Source organism: Drosophila navojoa, chromosome 3, assembly GCF_054131105.1.
Source record: "Drosophila navojoa isolate 15081-1374.11 chromosome 3, UAZ_NAV_1.0, whole genome shotgun sequence".
Lineage (NCBI taxonomy): Eukaryota > Metazoa > Arthropoda > Insecta > Diptera > Drosophilidae > Drosophila > Drosophila navojoa.
Genome location: NC_142891.1, coordinates 26,725,571 through 26,741,219, shown reverse-complemented (window position 1 = coordinate 26,741,219; position 15,649 = coordinate 26,725,571). Strand labels below are relative to the sequence as shown.

The window sequence follows — 15,649 nt, the reverse complement described above, 5'->3', positions numbered from 1 at the left end:
GCGTTCAATGGACAGGCCAAACGTGCGCAACCCGGACTCGTAACAATGGCTGCCACCAAGCTTACAGACACAATTACAAGCGTATCTGCAGCGCACTCACACACACACATTGTTCAATCATCGTTGCTACTAAAAAAGAAAAGAGAAAAAATTCATTTTGAAAAATGCTAGAACTTCAATAAATTATATTGCTTTGGCCAGAACCAAACCCAAGCGAATCGTAAAAAAATGGAGGTGACCTCAACGTGAGGAGTGGGGCGTGCTTCATCCAAGCTGTAGCTCGACTTGCTGGCACCTTCACTATCTCATGGCAACAATACAAAGGAGACGAAGAAGAGAAATAACAGAGCAAAATTCGCATGGCGGACAGGTGAATCGGGTCAGAGACGGCAGCAGCAACAGCAGCAGCACCTAACGGTCAGTCATTCTACCTTCACACACATACACACGCTGGGCTATGTGGTGAAAAAAAAGCTGAGACTGAGATGTAGCTCTGAGTCTGGGCTTGAGCCGTTGCCGCAGAAGGACGAGAACGAGGACAAGCCAATGGCAAGCAGAAACACTCTGCCCGGTCGATGGTTATTGGTTCGCGTCGCAATAATATAAAATACACACAAATGCACACATACACACAGACACGCATACATACAGACATTGCCACATACTTATGTAGAATATAAAAATTGAGAATATAAAAAATATCACACCGCAAAAAAAACTAAGAAAAAAATTTAATGATGCTGGGGTTAAGTATATGTAGAAATACCCTGCATAAAGTAAACTATGGCAATATCGGATAGATATATAAATATATGTATACACGCATATATACAAATACAAATAATAATGTGTACTCCAAAGATCTGATAAATGAATTTATATTTCATATATGCATGTATTAACATATCCTTTCAGGAACTTAATGATCATAGGGTATGGGGCCAAAAAAGCTTTCCTGTCAAGTGAGCGTGCAAAAAAAGAAAAAGAAGAAGAAGTGAAAATGAGAGGAATGTGGAGGCAGAGAGAAGCGGAGGGTGAGTAAAATTTTGCTCAACTTTGCTGCAACGAGGCGGGTTTGTTTTTTTTGCCTGGGTTTCATTCCATTGTATTCCATTCGGCGGTTACATAGAATGTTGAATAAATTAGATGAAGGAGAACTAAGAGAGAAGAAGATGAAAGAGATGGCGTGATAACAATTGTCATAATTACAATTGAATATTAATTACGATTTGTCTGATAGACAAAATTGCGAAACTTAAATTTATGTATACTAATATATATTTCATGTATTAGATATGAGAGGAACTATAGTACTGAAGTCTATTCGTGAATGAGTATATCAAATTGTAAACAGGTTCCCTGTAAATCTGTTTTAATCCATAGATATAATAATAAATAAATAAAGGTATATGAATTATTGTAGCGAAATAGTTTTGTAAGTAAGTCAATAGAAATTAAGCCATGGAGAATTTTGATTTATTATTGTAAATAAATGTTATAAAGAAAATCGAACACAAACGATATTAGAAATAATTTAATAAATATATTGAATATAATAAATACATAATATAATTAAATTTATATATGAAAAAATTTTTTAATTTTATATAAAAAGAAATGAACTCACAATGTAATGTAAGTTAATGTATTCCACTTCATATTAAATTCAGTTTGCAATGTGCAATCAAATTTAACTGAGCTTTCTTTGCATATGGGCATGAACATATAAAAGCCCTACTTTTGTAGCGTACGAATTATAGTTCTAAGAAATATATACTATGCAAAGGAATGTACATATCTATTTCTAAACTATAATAACCAGTTGAGAATTATATGGCTCTAGAGTATAATGGAATAATGCAGTTATTCTAAAAAAAAAAAATTAATTTCATGCTAAAGCTATCATAATTTTCCAATTGTTTGCAAAACTGATTGCAAATATTTAATATCATTGTTATTTAACAAATCAAAATCTATAGGATTTCTTAGCCATATCATAGTCGCATTGAATGTCCTGAGGGCGCTGATTGGCATTGTCGTAATATCTGCTGACAACGACAATAAACCCAAATCAGTGACAGATATGCCAAAAAGAAAAAAAGGAAAAAAGCGAAACAGAAAAAAATAACTAAATTTATCAGTTTCCAGCGAAACCCAAACTGAGTTTGAGCAAATCAGATACTTGATGGCCCAGCGCCCTGACAAGAAGCGCGTCAAAGTTTCGTTTGCCGCAGGCAATAAACAGCATGAGGGGTAGGAGGACGAGATAGAACCCGTGTATGTTTCGTGTTTATTTGAAAAATCGCTAAAGGATAACTAAGGGATTCCCCTAAGGGCGTTTGGCGAGCACGCGAGTGATTTGTATGCGAATTTACATACGCAGGCAGCGAGGTTCCGCCAAAAGGAACTGAAAGAACCCTATTGAATCGAAATCCCTGGGTGTTTTCCAACTCGTTGGGCAGACCCAAAAGTCGTCATCGCCCTCGAAGATTCCCATGCGTTGCGGTAATAATTTTTGCATACCGAATAGGAAATCGTGGCCAAATTGAATAGACGCAAATAAAAAGCCCCGAAGTGCCGCTGCCACTCAAGGTGCGCTGAGTACTAAATTTAATTTCTAGCTGCGATACCGAAAACAATTTCATCTCATATGCGAATATGGCCAAAGGAATAAACCACTATAGAATTTACTTTTTCTTTTGCTTTTCCTTTCTTTCTTTTTTCGGCGAAAATCAACCTGAATGGAATTGCTGTAGCCAAAAACTAAGAGACACGGCCACACAAATTGCAAAATAAACGAACGCTTTTCAAAACGAAGCGAGCAAGCGTGTAAAAGAAACATTCAACTCTATCCCAAATGCCCAACCCCCAGCGCCCTGCCCCCCTCTACATCCTGCTCTGCATTCAATTCAATCAATCAATAAATGAACAAAAACGCGTATACGCAATGTTGTACGTGGTTGCAGCGCCAAATGTAACAAATGAGCCCCACCCACAGGGTGCCCAGCCATCCACCCATCCATCCATCCATTCGAAACACTCACACAATCGCCAGCTGGTTGGCACTGCTTTGCAAATACCACAAAATCTATTTCGATTCGCAATCAAAATCGCAACTTCCATTTGCAGCAGGCAGCAGGAGCCGTGCACCAGGCAGCAGGAGCCGGGCAGCTGGCAGCTGGCAGTAGGCCGCTTTTTGTTCCAGCCTAAAAGGTGGCACTCTCTGTTGTCCATTGTCCACTGTCCACGGTCCGCTGTCCGTTGTCCGTTGTCTGTTGCCCGTTGCCCGGTTGCCCAATCGTGACCAACTTGTGCTTGAGTGCTTTCGTTTGTATTTAGTGGTGGACTTAAAAATACAGAACCGTCCGTGCACCCACAAAGGCCGTGGTCGTCAAACCGTCCATTCGTCCGTCCTCTGACGTTCAACGATAAGCCGCAACCGTGTTCATTTCCACATCCACATCCACATCCGCGTAAGCGTCCATGTGCTTGCATTCAGCTGCCATGTTTTCCAATTTTTAGCACCGTGCATTCTCATACGCACTCGCATTCGCATTCGCCATCGCAATCGCATTCGGATGCGGATGCAGATTCGGCCGAGAGCAACAATAAAGAAAAACACTCGCACGGCTTTCTCCAAATTTAGTCATTGTACGCGAAATTTGCTTATAAACGTTTCCCGGTCGCCTAACCGCACTCAATCTGCCATGAACGGCCATGTCGGCGCTTCACGCACCACCTACGCAGCTACACCACTCCCCACTGCCCAGTTCCCCTCTCGGATTTGCCTGCCCACTCTCCGATTGCGCAGGAAGTGGCATCAAAATATTATTCCACTCTCGCAGGCTTCACACATATTGCAACTAAAATTCGCAATTCGTTTCATTGCGTTCACATTCGATTGCGAGAAAACCAAGACCAACTACAAATTAGCATCGTAATCGACTGCTATACCCATTCTAATTGAGCTCGATTTCAGAATTTATTTAAAATTAATCAGTTGTTCTATATTTTTGATTACTTCAATAATAATGCAAGATAAGATGTCGGAAGTTTTTCTTTAGATTTAGTCGAGGATAATAAGTAAAAATATTTTGGTAACCTACTATAAATCTACCTTAAAACGTAACGTAGTACATTTTAAATTAAAAGAGCATATTTCAAGTATTCCCAGTGGGAATGTATTATTTTCGGTTAATCCTTAGCAGGTTTCTCGAGTAATCTAAGGCTGAACAAATTAGCAAATTAGAGGGGTTTTTCGATATATCAGATGGCTAGAACTCTGTAACAACCTTTGCTGGCCTAACAATTAAAGGAATAAGTCTCCATCTTCAAAAATTTAGAAGATATACACATAAGTACTACCATTTCCGTAGGTAAACCTATCCAATATATGTTTAAAACCTGGGGTTGTCAATGCGACCATATATATAAAACTTCAATATATGCAATATTGCATATATATTTACCACTCCGTGACAGTATCGTATAAGATATTCGGGTAATAGGATATACATACATATATTTATATAGTATATATTATAAGACTTTAAGTAATAGCGTATCTAATATACCATATATAGAGTTTTCCAATTTACCACAAGTATAAAAATAAATTGAATTCATAATAGTTTTATTATATATACGTATTATTTTATATTAAAGTTAATGATAATTTATAAGGTGAATGAAATATTGCATTGCTCAATTTGATTGGAACAAATTACAGCCACAAGCATTTTTGGAAATCAAGCCAAGGCCTCACACAAGTGTATCTAAATTTAAAAGTTAGATAATCTACATGAGTGACGCCAATTTGGCCATTGTTTAGCCCTCTGTGGCGATTGGCGTAGGTTCTGTAGTAGCCAACGCAGCCGTCGGATGAATTAGAACTTTGCTGGGCAGCAGGTGCTTCAGGGGTTCTAGTATTTGCGGTTGCCGCAAGAAGGTCAGCTGCTGCTGTTCCAACTGCAGTAGGCTTATGCCAAGGTGCACCGTTATGGACTGAGGTGGGAAGACACCGTGGATGCAGCGCTGTACGTAGGGGACCAGATCGTAGGCGAAACAGGAGCAGAGTTTGGCAAACGTCTCGCGCTCGTTGGGCGTAAAGGCCTGCTGCTCCTGACGATAGAAGGCGAGCACGCGTTGCGCCACCAATTGCAGCGAGCTCTGCAGGCAACAGGTGACATCGGTGGCAACGGCAAAGGGCGCACACAGGCGCAGCTCATTCAGGGCATTCAGATACCCGTTGCACAGCACCGCAAGTGGATAAAAGTCGAGCAATGTTTCAGGCGGCGCGTACGATTCCACATCCCGTTCGCTGGCAGACAAAGCAGCCGGATCGAGTTGCTTGCGTGTGTGCAGGCTCACTTTGTTGATCAGCGTGAACTTGTCCAGCTCCTTCTCAAAGTTCTCATTGACTTGCATAATGCTCGACTCGAACTTGTTGCGCACCACGCGAACGAAAATGGGCGCAATCAGAGCACGAAAGTCAGCACCCACACGACTGAAGGATAGCCCGAAGTACATGCATTGGCCCAGAACTGTTTCGATCGAGCTGACGCCACGTTCCAGATCCTCCTCAAGTGTTAGCAAGAATGTATTTATCTAAAACAAGTATATGTAAATGTATAAATATAATAGTAAAACAAACCAGCTTACCTTATTATGCAGCCATGCCTCAAAGAGTCTGTTGCCATTGCAGGTGACTCCCTGCAGCTGCTTCAACGGGGTCGACTTGTTGCCCTGCTCCGCCTCCGGAAATATGGCGCGATATTGCGTTATAATATTGAATAGATTGATGCGCGTTATCTCGATGGCCTTTGTCAAGTGCTGTTGTGCTATAAGATTACAATTTAATATCTTTATGACGGCCCTTAATTGGTGAATTATTGTAGCATACCATCTGCTTTTGGTATGGCCTCTAAGCACGTTGTCAACCAAGCGTCACGCGCCTGCAAAAACTTCAATTTCAACTCGTTGTCGCCAAAGGCCTGCATGCGTCGCAAATAGCCAACAATTTGCAAGCATTTGGGTAGCTGCAGATCCAGGCGCAGCTGTGCCACTAGCTGCGCGAGCATCGTATGCCACAAAGCCTCTACGGAGCGCACAATACTCTGAAAAGAAAAGAACATAGGTCAGAGTGTTTTTGTTGGGCATCCTGTTCTAATAGATACGCTGTACTCTAGCTGATTAAGCTTACAGCTCAAGGGAAACAGAAATGCCTCTCTATTCTTACTAACATTGACAACGGGTATAAGATGACCCTGATGCTGGCCCAAACGCTGGACATAGCTCGCCAGCTCTAATGCCTCCTCATAACGACCTTCGCGAATGCAACGTTCCATTAACTGCGGCAGCTCGAGTATCTCCAGCAGTTGAGCATTTTTGTGCAATGTTATGCTGTTGAGACGCCGCTGCTCGGTCAGCTCAGCTGATTCGGTCAGAAATTCCTCACATTTGGCGCTGAAGGCAGGCAATTTGCCAATCAGTGTATCGACCTGATCTTCGGCCTTTTTAAATTCATTGAATATTGAACGGGAGTTTTCGGCTGTTGTGATAAATGTTTTGTAATTCGATATGGCCAGCTCTTGGGTTTGCTCCAATATGCGCTTCGTCTCGTCGGCCAGCCGCGTTTGCTCCTTCTTTAGTTGTTCCACCTTGCAGGTGCCCAATTTGGCCAAATATTTATCCAGCTCCGGATTGCCACGCAGATTATCTGGAAAATTTGAATTGACCAAGCTATGTGGGGTGTGTGTATTTTAATAAAGTTCAAATGCTCACCTGGGATTCCATTTGGGAATATTAATTTTAATACTCGTTCATTTTCCAAGTCCATACTTTCTGTAAATTCCATTGTAAATTAAATTGTTTCACTTCTTGGTTTTATTATTGTGTACAATTTAATATCGATAAGTCACCTGATAACAAGAATAGTTGCAATCTATCGATATAACTTTTCTTTGCATGACAAAAGCTAGTCGATATACCATGTCCAATCAGCAACAAAAGCTAAATGATATATAAGTATACCAGGTCTTAGACAGCCAACAGCTTTCTGCTATAACACACATGTTTAAATTTTTAGCAGCGGTTTCAAATTCAATAATGATTCGTGTTTTTAATTCAGATAGACTTTCAGTCAAAATAAGTAATAACCAATGTATATTATGTTTCGCCTCCACTGATAGCTTGCGTGTGTGTTCTATCTTGGTAAAATTTCTCTTTAAAGTTTATCGTGCGTCTGCTGCACGCTGCACCATTGATGCATTGGTGAAAGTAGAACATTTATTTGTCTATTTGCTGAAAATTTAAAACATAATCTGTATGTTAGACAGTCTACACCGTCTACGCCATCTACTGCGTCTCGTAAGTACAACGTCGCAACGATGACGCTAATGAACTGAGTTGTAGTTGCATGGGAAGCGAACCAACCAGTCAGTCGCGCACTTTCATCTCGTCAGAACCAGAATCAGAATTAGCTTTACCTCAGACGTTTTGGCGTCGTCCGTCGAACGTCGCGACGTACATACATATGGTAGTAAAGGAGACGTTAATGTCGCTGTAATCGTAAATTATAACCACTCCAGCGGTTAAGTTGCCGAAACACGATAAACGGATAAAAACGGATAAGGTCTAATGTAAACATTATTAAATAGGACTTTCAATACTTTGCGCCGAATATTCTATTTCTTATCTCGTTGCAACACTAAAGAAACAAAAAAAAAATACTTTTATATATTTTGTTGATTAAGCTTTTGAAAGGTGGCTAAGCCGTGTCTTTATTTCTACACTTTCACTTTACTCCAAATATAATGAAGTGTGGGTACACACAAATACCTTCGCATATACACGCTGAAGGTGCGCGCCCGAATGTGTGTGTGCCTGTGTGAAGTAAATGTGAAATCATTGTGTGAAGAGAAAAATATAAACAAAATTAACAGCTCGACGGTGAGTTACCCTTTATGTTCGCTTATGGCAATCTATTCATTGCAAATGCTATTGATATATGTATATGTAAAGATAAGACAAGACGATAATTGATAGTTAAAATATTTTAATAATTTTTATGATTTATTTTGTAAATTAATTAATTAATTTAGCCAAAGAAGTTATGTTTTTAATCCAATTTTCTCTTAATCTAATTGCCATCTGTCATACTCGCTCTCTCCAATCCTCTCTCTTATCGATTTTGAAATCCGTTTCACGATTAACAAATATAATTTCTTGTCCAACTTTTACTCTAATTTACTATTATTTTTCTCTTTCTCACTTTTCCTCTTTCTTTAACGCTTTAATATGATTCCTTTTTCTTCATCTCTCTCTCCCTCTCTCTCTCTTCCTCCTTCTTCATTCATGATTCCATTCTTCATTTTTTGCGATGTGTATTAATACGATCGTGATCCCTCATCGCACGAGATTATGAAAATATTAGCTAATGTAAATCGATATTCAAATTGAATATCATATATGTATAAGAGATTATATCTTAGTGTGTATCACATTGATATACGTTTTACTCAGACATGATAATCGAAGATAGCTCTCGCCGGCGCGCACACTAGATCTGCACGCAACTTGCTTGAATACAATTATTTTCACTGCAGAGCATGTGAATATCTTAAAACAACACACAGCATTAATAGTTTTTAGCAGCTGTTAGACCGGCAAGCTTTGTGTTTGATTAGTGACAAACATGCGATGCAACAAAATATAGCAATAACAATATCAACAGCAACTACAACAACAGAAACAGAAACAGAAACAAGCGGCAGCAACACCAGCAACAACAAAGTTAAACGCCACTACTGACCTACTAAGCGGCGTCATCGTCTTCGCTGCTCGGCAAAACTCGGCACCAGCTCCAGCTCCAGCGCCAGCACACCAGTACGAGTACCACCAACACTTGAAAAGAACAGCAACAATAACAGCAAAGCCGGCGTGAGGCGCAGTAGCAATCAGTCGGTCGGTCGGTCGGTCGGTCGGTCGTGCCTTCGTTTCGTTTCGGAGTCGACCATCTGTGTATCTTCGGGGTTTGCGCTTTGCTCTCTCGTCGTGTCGTAGCTTTGTCATTGCGTGTGGCTCATTGTGTTCCTGTGGTTAGTTGTTGTTATTTTTTTTTTGTTTTTTGCGCTGCTGCTGTCGTTGCTGCTGCTGCGCTCGCTTGTTTTTCAATGTTTGTTGTGTTTTGCTGCCTGCGCCCGCCCGACGCTAACGTTTCGAATAATAAATAAGAAAAAGTTTTCCTGCAATCGCAAAAAACAACCATAAAAAGCTGTAAAAATAAAAACAATAGTGGTCAATAGGAACAGCTGAGTGACACCCTGGAAAAGTTAAATGTACGCTGAGCCTCGACAAAAAGAATATCATAGTTTGTATAGCGACTATTGTCCTCTTACTTAATTTTTTTATCAATATTGAATAAATAATAATAGTTGCTAATAACATAAAACCTTCGTTTCGCGCTTATCATACCCATTTCTTGTTGATAGACGAAGGGTATAGAAAGCGTTTTCGCTTGCGTCGCGGTTTGGCCGTCTTTCTGGCTCTGTCGTGAGTCGGGTTCCGATTTTACGGGTTGGCGGGGTCGGCACTGCCGACGCCGCTGTCGCCGTCGTCATTTGCCGACTCCGCTTTGCGACGGCTCTTTCGCCTTAGCTCTTGACGCAGTTGCAAACGTGAGTGCGAAGCGTGTAAACGTGATTTGGTTTCAAGCTTCAGCTCCGACAGCGCTCTTGTGGTTTATGCGCGCCTGTTAATTCAGCGGGACAGATTGGTAAAAAAGTCGCTGAAAGCTGAAACAAAGCAAAGTGTGTGCTGAAAATAACTATTTCAGTTATTATGAGTGTTACGAGTGTCAATAATGTTCACACAAGCCTCAAGCCGAATCGAAAGCTATATTCGAGTACGTGTGTTAATATCCTGTGACTCTTCACACTGGCGATAAATCCAAAGCGCGAACCTATTGGGCCCAGGCCCCAAAGACCAAGGCAAGTGTAGAATCATAGTGAAAATCCTTTAAAGAAATTTCTACAAGCCGCGATTCTGTGTATGTGCCATTGTGTGTGTGAAACAGAGTGAAAGGAAATAATGGATTTTACGAAAATGGATAAGGGATTGCAAATTTCAAAACTAATAAAGGTAAATATCCATAATATAATATAATCGTGTAACTAGAAATATCAAACATTGGTGTTTAGGTCTTAGATGGAAGTCTGTGAATTATAACTGATATCATCTGATAAGTTTTCTTTTTATCAGACAAGTAAAATTATTTTAAGCAGGAATGATCATACATGAATGTGTACTTGCAGGAGATGCTCTTGTTCTTCACATTTCGCTCAATAGAGGAAATTAATTATTGAGAAATTATAGAATTAAAATATCTTTTTAAATTTGGGAACTCTTTTCAATTTTGATGGAAATCGATTACAAAATGATATTAAAAATTAAAAATATTTATAACCTGTTTAAACATACAGTAGTATTTACCACGTTTTCTTAATGTTACTCGATCAGTTACGAGTTGATTTTAGAAAATGGTTAGAGATAAACAAAAAAAAAATTCATTTCATTCTACTTCGAGGAAGTCTATTTGTTTCCATAGTCAGATAGACAAATAAGAAACATAACAAGATTCATTGAACTTTTGATTCTGATTCGGATTTTAGATATTTATTGTATTCCCTCAAGTCCAATATTGTTACATTGCTCATTGGTAAAACAATATACCCTTTATAAATTTTCAATGGGTTCAGGGTATAAAACAGTATTACAAACCATAAAAAAAGTTCCGCTGCTGCTTTTGTTGTTTCGTTACCGGTTGGGAGACATGAAAATAATAAAACAAAACACAAAAAATTTCACTTTCTTCGAGCGTTGACGGCTTGGAGCGATTTCTTAGTTAGGCGGCATACAATTTTTTTTTTTTTATAGTTTTATACTACCTATTCTATTTTTTGTTTGCACGTCATTTGAATTTTGAGCGCGCCGCAAAGAGCAAGCAGAAAACAAATGAAATATACTATTGCCAAATTTGAATACAAACTGTTTTGATAATGGCCTGCTTTTCCGGTAAGGCAGTTAAGTGAAATTTATGACATTTCGATTTAGCAATAGTTTTATGTGATATATAAAATGTTCGAATTGGCGTAGCATTTTTAATTAGCATTTGGAAATTGAAGAAGGCTCGAAGTAGCCTTACATTTTGGCCAGCCCCGAGTTTCACCAGATGCTGGCGATGCTGCGCTCACCTGATCTCTGCCAGATGGCAATTAGTAAGCACAGAAACGGCAATAACCGAAACCAAATTTGGTTAAATGTAACATCAACTTCATTTGCAGTTGGCATTCTGAATTGATAAATAATTAATTCTCAGCCGCAGTATATGCCACAGCGATCTATGTCTGTGTGTTTGTGTGTTGGCCACAACAGCTTGGCCACTTGGGGGAAATGAAGACATAAACGGCAAACGTCTCTCAGCTTCCAGCTGGACTCTCCATCCAAGCAGCCATCTATCAGGCGGTCAGCGCGCTGATGGAGGCTGCCTTTGGCAGCGTCTTCTTAGAAAGTCGCAATCCTAATCGCACTGACACATTAAAGTAGCTACAATCGAGTCATGGAGTGACAAATGTCTTCCTCAATGCGACTTGACTTAATGGCCAATTGGACATATTGATTTGTTAGACTGCGCTGACAGCTGCCCAGCTGTCCAGCTGTCCGTCCACCTGACTATTGCTCCAATTTTCACATGACTTTTTCTCCACTTACAAATATGACAATGTTTTTTTTTTCTTTGTGAGAGACTAAAATTTAATCACTTAGATTTATTGATATATATATATATATAAAGCTCTAGCGAAAGCAATTTTTGCGCTTGCTTTCCATTTCAGTTCAGAGTTTTGACCCAATTCGTTGCTTTACTTAAAATTAATTTCAAAACAAGTTTGTTCCTTAAGTCTTTTGTTATGATTTCGGCGAATTTAACAAGTGAATTTATAACTCGTTAAATCGAAACTTGGCTTATAATTGGGATGATTTCAATTTTAAATTTATTTGTAGTTTTAATTGGTAAATTTTGTAAATTAAAGTAAATTTAATTTTCTGAAATTGTTTATTCTTTAAATTATAATTATTATTTGTTTAATACTTTTTATACTTTTTGTTTAACTTTTCTTTAAAGGTTAAATTTCTTTATTTTATTTGTTTATTTTTTTAAACTAAATAATGTATGTATTTATTTATAAATATTTTTATTATTTTTTTTTTCTTTACAATATGTATTTTATTTATTTATTTAGTATTTATAACTATATTTTTTAGTTCCTATATTATTTTTTCACTGTTTCTTATTCTTAGTTTATCTAAAAACTTTTGTTTTTAGGAATTTGGTTTTTTGATTTACATTGGTTTATTTATTTGTAGTTTGTATATTTATTTTTTAAATCGCTCCTTACATTCACAATTTTTTGTTAAAGGTCGTCGAAATTCTCATAATTGCTTAAATAAATTTAGTTGTAAGCGTCGACTGCGATTGAGTAAGTCCGTATTGGGACAGCATTACCTAACCAGTCGATAAAAGCGTTGCACAGACAAATTTACGTGTTAAAATTTCGGTGAAGGCATATAACACTTTCTATTCGACAAACGCAATAGAGGTGATTCATGCGAGTTGAACTATAACTAAATGGATAACAAATATGCGAAGCCAGGCGACAAACCAGTTTCGAGAGAGACCCAAAGTGGAGCTCAACACCTGAGCAATTGTGGATTAAAAATGTTAAATGTAGTTCAGCAAGTGCTCCTGAAAGGGAAAGGGAAAGTTGAAAGGGATCAATAATTGGTCCACTGTGGATGTTGATGATTATTTACTTTTACTTGATGCTTAATTGCGCTCTCTTTCCCATTTCCCTCACTCTCTATCTGTCGGTATTTCTCTTTCTGTATCTTTCTCCACTGTACAGCATCTGTAAATCAAGGTAATTGCTGGCATTCTCTATGCTTGGACCATTCATTGCAGGCTGCCCGCATATGCAAATGCAAATGCACATCGATCATCGTTTCATGTCTGCTGCAGTTGGCACTGCGTGAAAGTAAAATTTGATGAGACTAAGCCAAAGAGAAAGACATAAGGCAAGACAGACTGAGAGAGAAAGAGTGAGAGAGAGAGAGAGAGAGGGCGACAAGCTTGTTTGGTCCGTTCCGCTTTTAAGTTTTTCATAATGTTGGCCATGAATTGTTTGCCAGAGTGAGAGCCAGCTAAGTGCATTGCTCGATTGGGTCTTGAAAAAAAAAAAAAATAATGGATTATTAAAAATTTTAGTTTGGGTCAGAATATATTTGATAAGTCTACAAGATTGCTCTCCTTGACAGCATGAAAGATCATAAAAAAATATATATATTATTTTTTTTTATTCCAGGCTTTGCAGCTAGTACCTGCTAGTTTTTAAGATAAGGCGACTTTAATAATAATAATAATATATAAACTAAATATTTTTTCATGTTTTTCTTTTTTTTTTTTTCTTCACAAAAACATTTTTTTTAATGATATTAATTAACATCTAAGTAGATCAAGTTTATATGATCCACAATTCTAGAGTTAGGATCTGAGAGATCAGCAGTAGGATTACTATAGAAACTCAAATTGAATATATTTTAAAATGTAGGCAGGATGAACAAATTTAGCTTGTTTCAAATATTCAATGATTTAACTAAAATTCTTCTAATGCATTCTTCAATTTCTCCGTCACTTTCAGTGCGATTCTCTGGTGCTGCTGCTGCTGCTGTTGCTCATGGGCATTGTGAGCTCCTCGCAGGGCAGCAACAGCTTCGGATTTGACTCGGCCAACTCGTGCAGCCCGAACAGTAAAGTGTCGCGGCGTGGGCGTGCCCAGATGCTGGCGGCCATACCGTGCGACCTGGCCAAGCAACCGTTCTGTCATCTGCCCGGCTCGATTTACCCGTGGCACGCCGTACGCCGGTTCGTGCACGAGAACCAGGGCCTGATGAAGCGCATGTATGGGGATGTGCGCCACATATCCATACTGCGCGATGAGATCCAGAACAATGAGGTCGTCGACATGGACAACATGGAGGAGGCAGCACAGCGCTACTCCAAGATGCCGCGCGGCGCCAAGTATATGCTGCATGGCAGGGATGCAGATCGAGATGAGTTCAGCAACTACAAAGGCAACGATGTGCTCATGGAGCCACATTTCCGGCCAGTGTCCACGACGAGTGCAACGACAACTACGACACCGACAACTCCAGCGACCCCAACGACTCCCGACACGACGAGTTTCGCTTCGACTGAGCCAACAGTGGCTGCAATTGTGCATCTGGGCGAGGAGCAGCCCAGCGTCGAGTCGAACAGCGTTTACGAGGTGGCCAATGCCACTGCAGCAACTGCAACAACGACAACAACAACATCATCAACAACAACAGCAACAACAACGACGACGGCGCGACCTAAGCAAACGATCGCAGATGACCTTCCACATGACAATATGAACAATATCGACAGCCCACCACAGGAAGTGGAGCAGGGCCTACGCAATTTTTCGAGCAACCCTCTGCCTGTGACTCCTGCAGCAGCCTCAAAAGCAACTGCCACACCGTTGCCCAGTCATAAGCAAAAGGTGAATGAGAATGCAACCACGACAAGTCCATCTATAGATGGAGCAGCATCTGCTAGCAACACCACGGTACAAACTAAGACAACATCAGCAACACCAACGTCTCCCATAGCGGCAGCAACAACTGCAACACTCAGCAGCAGCAACAACAACATCAGCAGCAGCAGTTTAGTCCCACGCAGAAATGTGACTAAGACGATATTAGGAGCAACGACACCTGCCAGCTTTGCATCGCTCTTCTCGCCCACATTCACGTCGTTGATTGCGGACAAGCAGCGCAAGCCGGTGCCGGGCGGCAGTACATCGTCGACACCTGCCAGCGCTACGAAAGCTGGGCTGTTGCGCGAGGGAGGGCAGTTGTTCCAGGATGCCATGAAGCAGGAGCCGATGGCTGTCACAAGCAATATGCGTGGAGTGTAAGTGCAATCGATGAGTATAGCTAAATCGACTTCTTTAATGATCCCCTCCATTCTACAGAAATGCTTGTCCTGTCAAGGACGAGGTGGTTGCTCCGTTCTGGGCGAACAACACGCGTGGCGAGGTCCTGGCGCTGCTCAATCTGTACCCCTTCGAGCAGTACGTACACTGGGAGAAATGCACCCAGGAGTTCAAGCAGATGTTCTGCCGTGATGGCTGCCGCTGCGAGCAGCAGTACCGGCTGCACCGCCTGCTGGCCTACGACCCGCACAACGAGTGCCGCGGCATCTTCTCCGACTGGTTCCGCTTCCCCTCCAGCTGCATATGCAAGTGTTACAATATCCCAATGGAATTCCGCGCCACGTCGCGCAGTCCTCGCTCCGACAACAGCTTTGATGCCACCCAGCCCCAGTCCCGTCCTCAGCCCCATCTCGATCCAATTGATGCCGCCGAGACCGAGGTCCAGCGAGCTATCTATGAGCATGCGACCGATCAGTGGTATCGGCCGCGCGACGAATACGATTTCTTTGAGGGCTAGTTACGATACGATAGTTGAGTCCCCAAATATAATGAATAATGAAAAATGTCTTCGACTGAGT

At 40.4% G+C, this 15,649-nt stretch overlaps 2 protein-coding genes across 2 annotated transcripts; one reads left to right on the top strand and one right to left on the bottom strand.

Annotated features, from left to right (window-relative positions):
- Window positions 1–4,680: 4,680 nt before the first annotated feature.
- Window positions 4,681–6,944, bottom strand: Cog8 (conserved oligomeric Golgi complex subunit 8). Its single transcript, XM_030384188.2, has 5 exons — window positions 6,784–6,944; window positions 6,243–6,718; window positions 5,903–6,116; window positions 5,662–5,840; window positions 4,681–5,607 (listed from the first exon to the last, which is right to left on the bottom strand). The coding sequence occupies exons 1-5, from the start codon at window positions 6,854–6,856 to the stop codon at window positions 4,828–4,830; spliced, it is 1,722 nt and encodes a 573-aa protein (XP_030240048.1). The 5' UTR covers window positions 6,857–6,944; the 3' UTR covers window positions 4,681–4,827.
- Window positions 6,945–8,947: 2,003 nt separating this feature from the next.
- On the top strand, window positions 8,948–15,638 carry spz4 (Spaetzle domain-containing protein 4). Its single transcript, XM_030384187.2, has 3 exons — window positions 8,948–10,140; window positions 13,755–15,049; window positions 15,111–15,638. Exons 1-3 carry the CDS (start codon window positions 10,090–10,092, stop codon window positions 15,586–15,588), a joined length of 1,824 nt encoding a protein of 607 aa, XP_030240047.1. The 5' UTR covers window positions 8,948–10,089; the 3' UTR covers window positions 15,589–15,638.
- The last annotated feature ends 11 nt before the right edge of the window (window positions 15,639–15,649 follow it).

Excerpts from the sequence above, each read along its gene's own strand:
- Cog8 (XM_030384188.2), bottom strand. The coding sequence starts at position 6,856 with ATGGAATTTACAGAAAGTATGGACTTGGAAAATGAACGAGTATTAAAA. Across the intron at positions 6,719-6,783 it reads ATTCCCAAATGGAATCCCAG|ATAATCTGCGTGGCAATCCG; the intron begins GTGAGCATTTGA and ends CAAATTTTCCAG. Across the intron at positions 5,608-5,661 it reads AGGCATGGCTGCATAATAAG|ATAAATACATTCTTGCTAAC; the intron begins GTAAGCTGGTTT and ends TACTTGTTTTAG.
- spz4 (XM_030384187.2), top strand. The coding sequence starts at position 10,090 with ATGGATTTTACGAAAATGGATAAGGGATTGCAAATTTCAAAACTAATA. Across the intron at positions 10,141-13,754 it reads AAATTTCAAAACTAATAAAG|TGCGATTCTCTGGTGCTGCT; the intron begins GTAAATATCCAT and ends CGTCACTTTCAG. Across the intron at positions 15,050-15,110 it reads ACAAGCAATATGCGTGGAGT|AAATGCTTGTCCTGTCAAGG; the intron begins GTAAGTGCAATC and ends TCCATTCTACAG.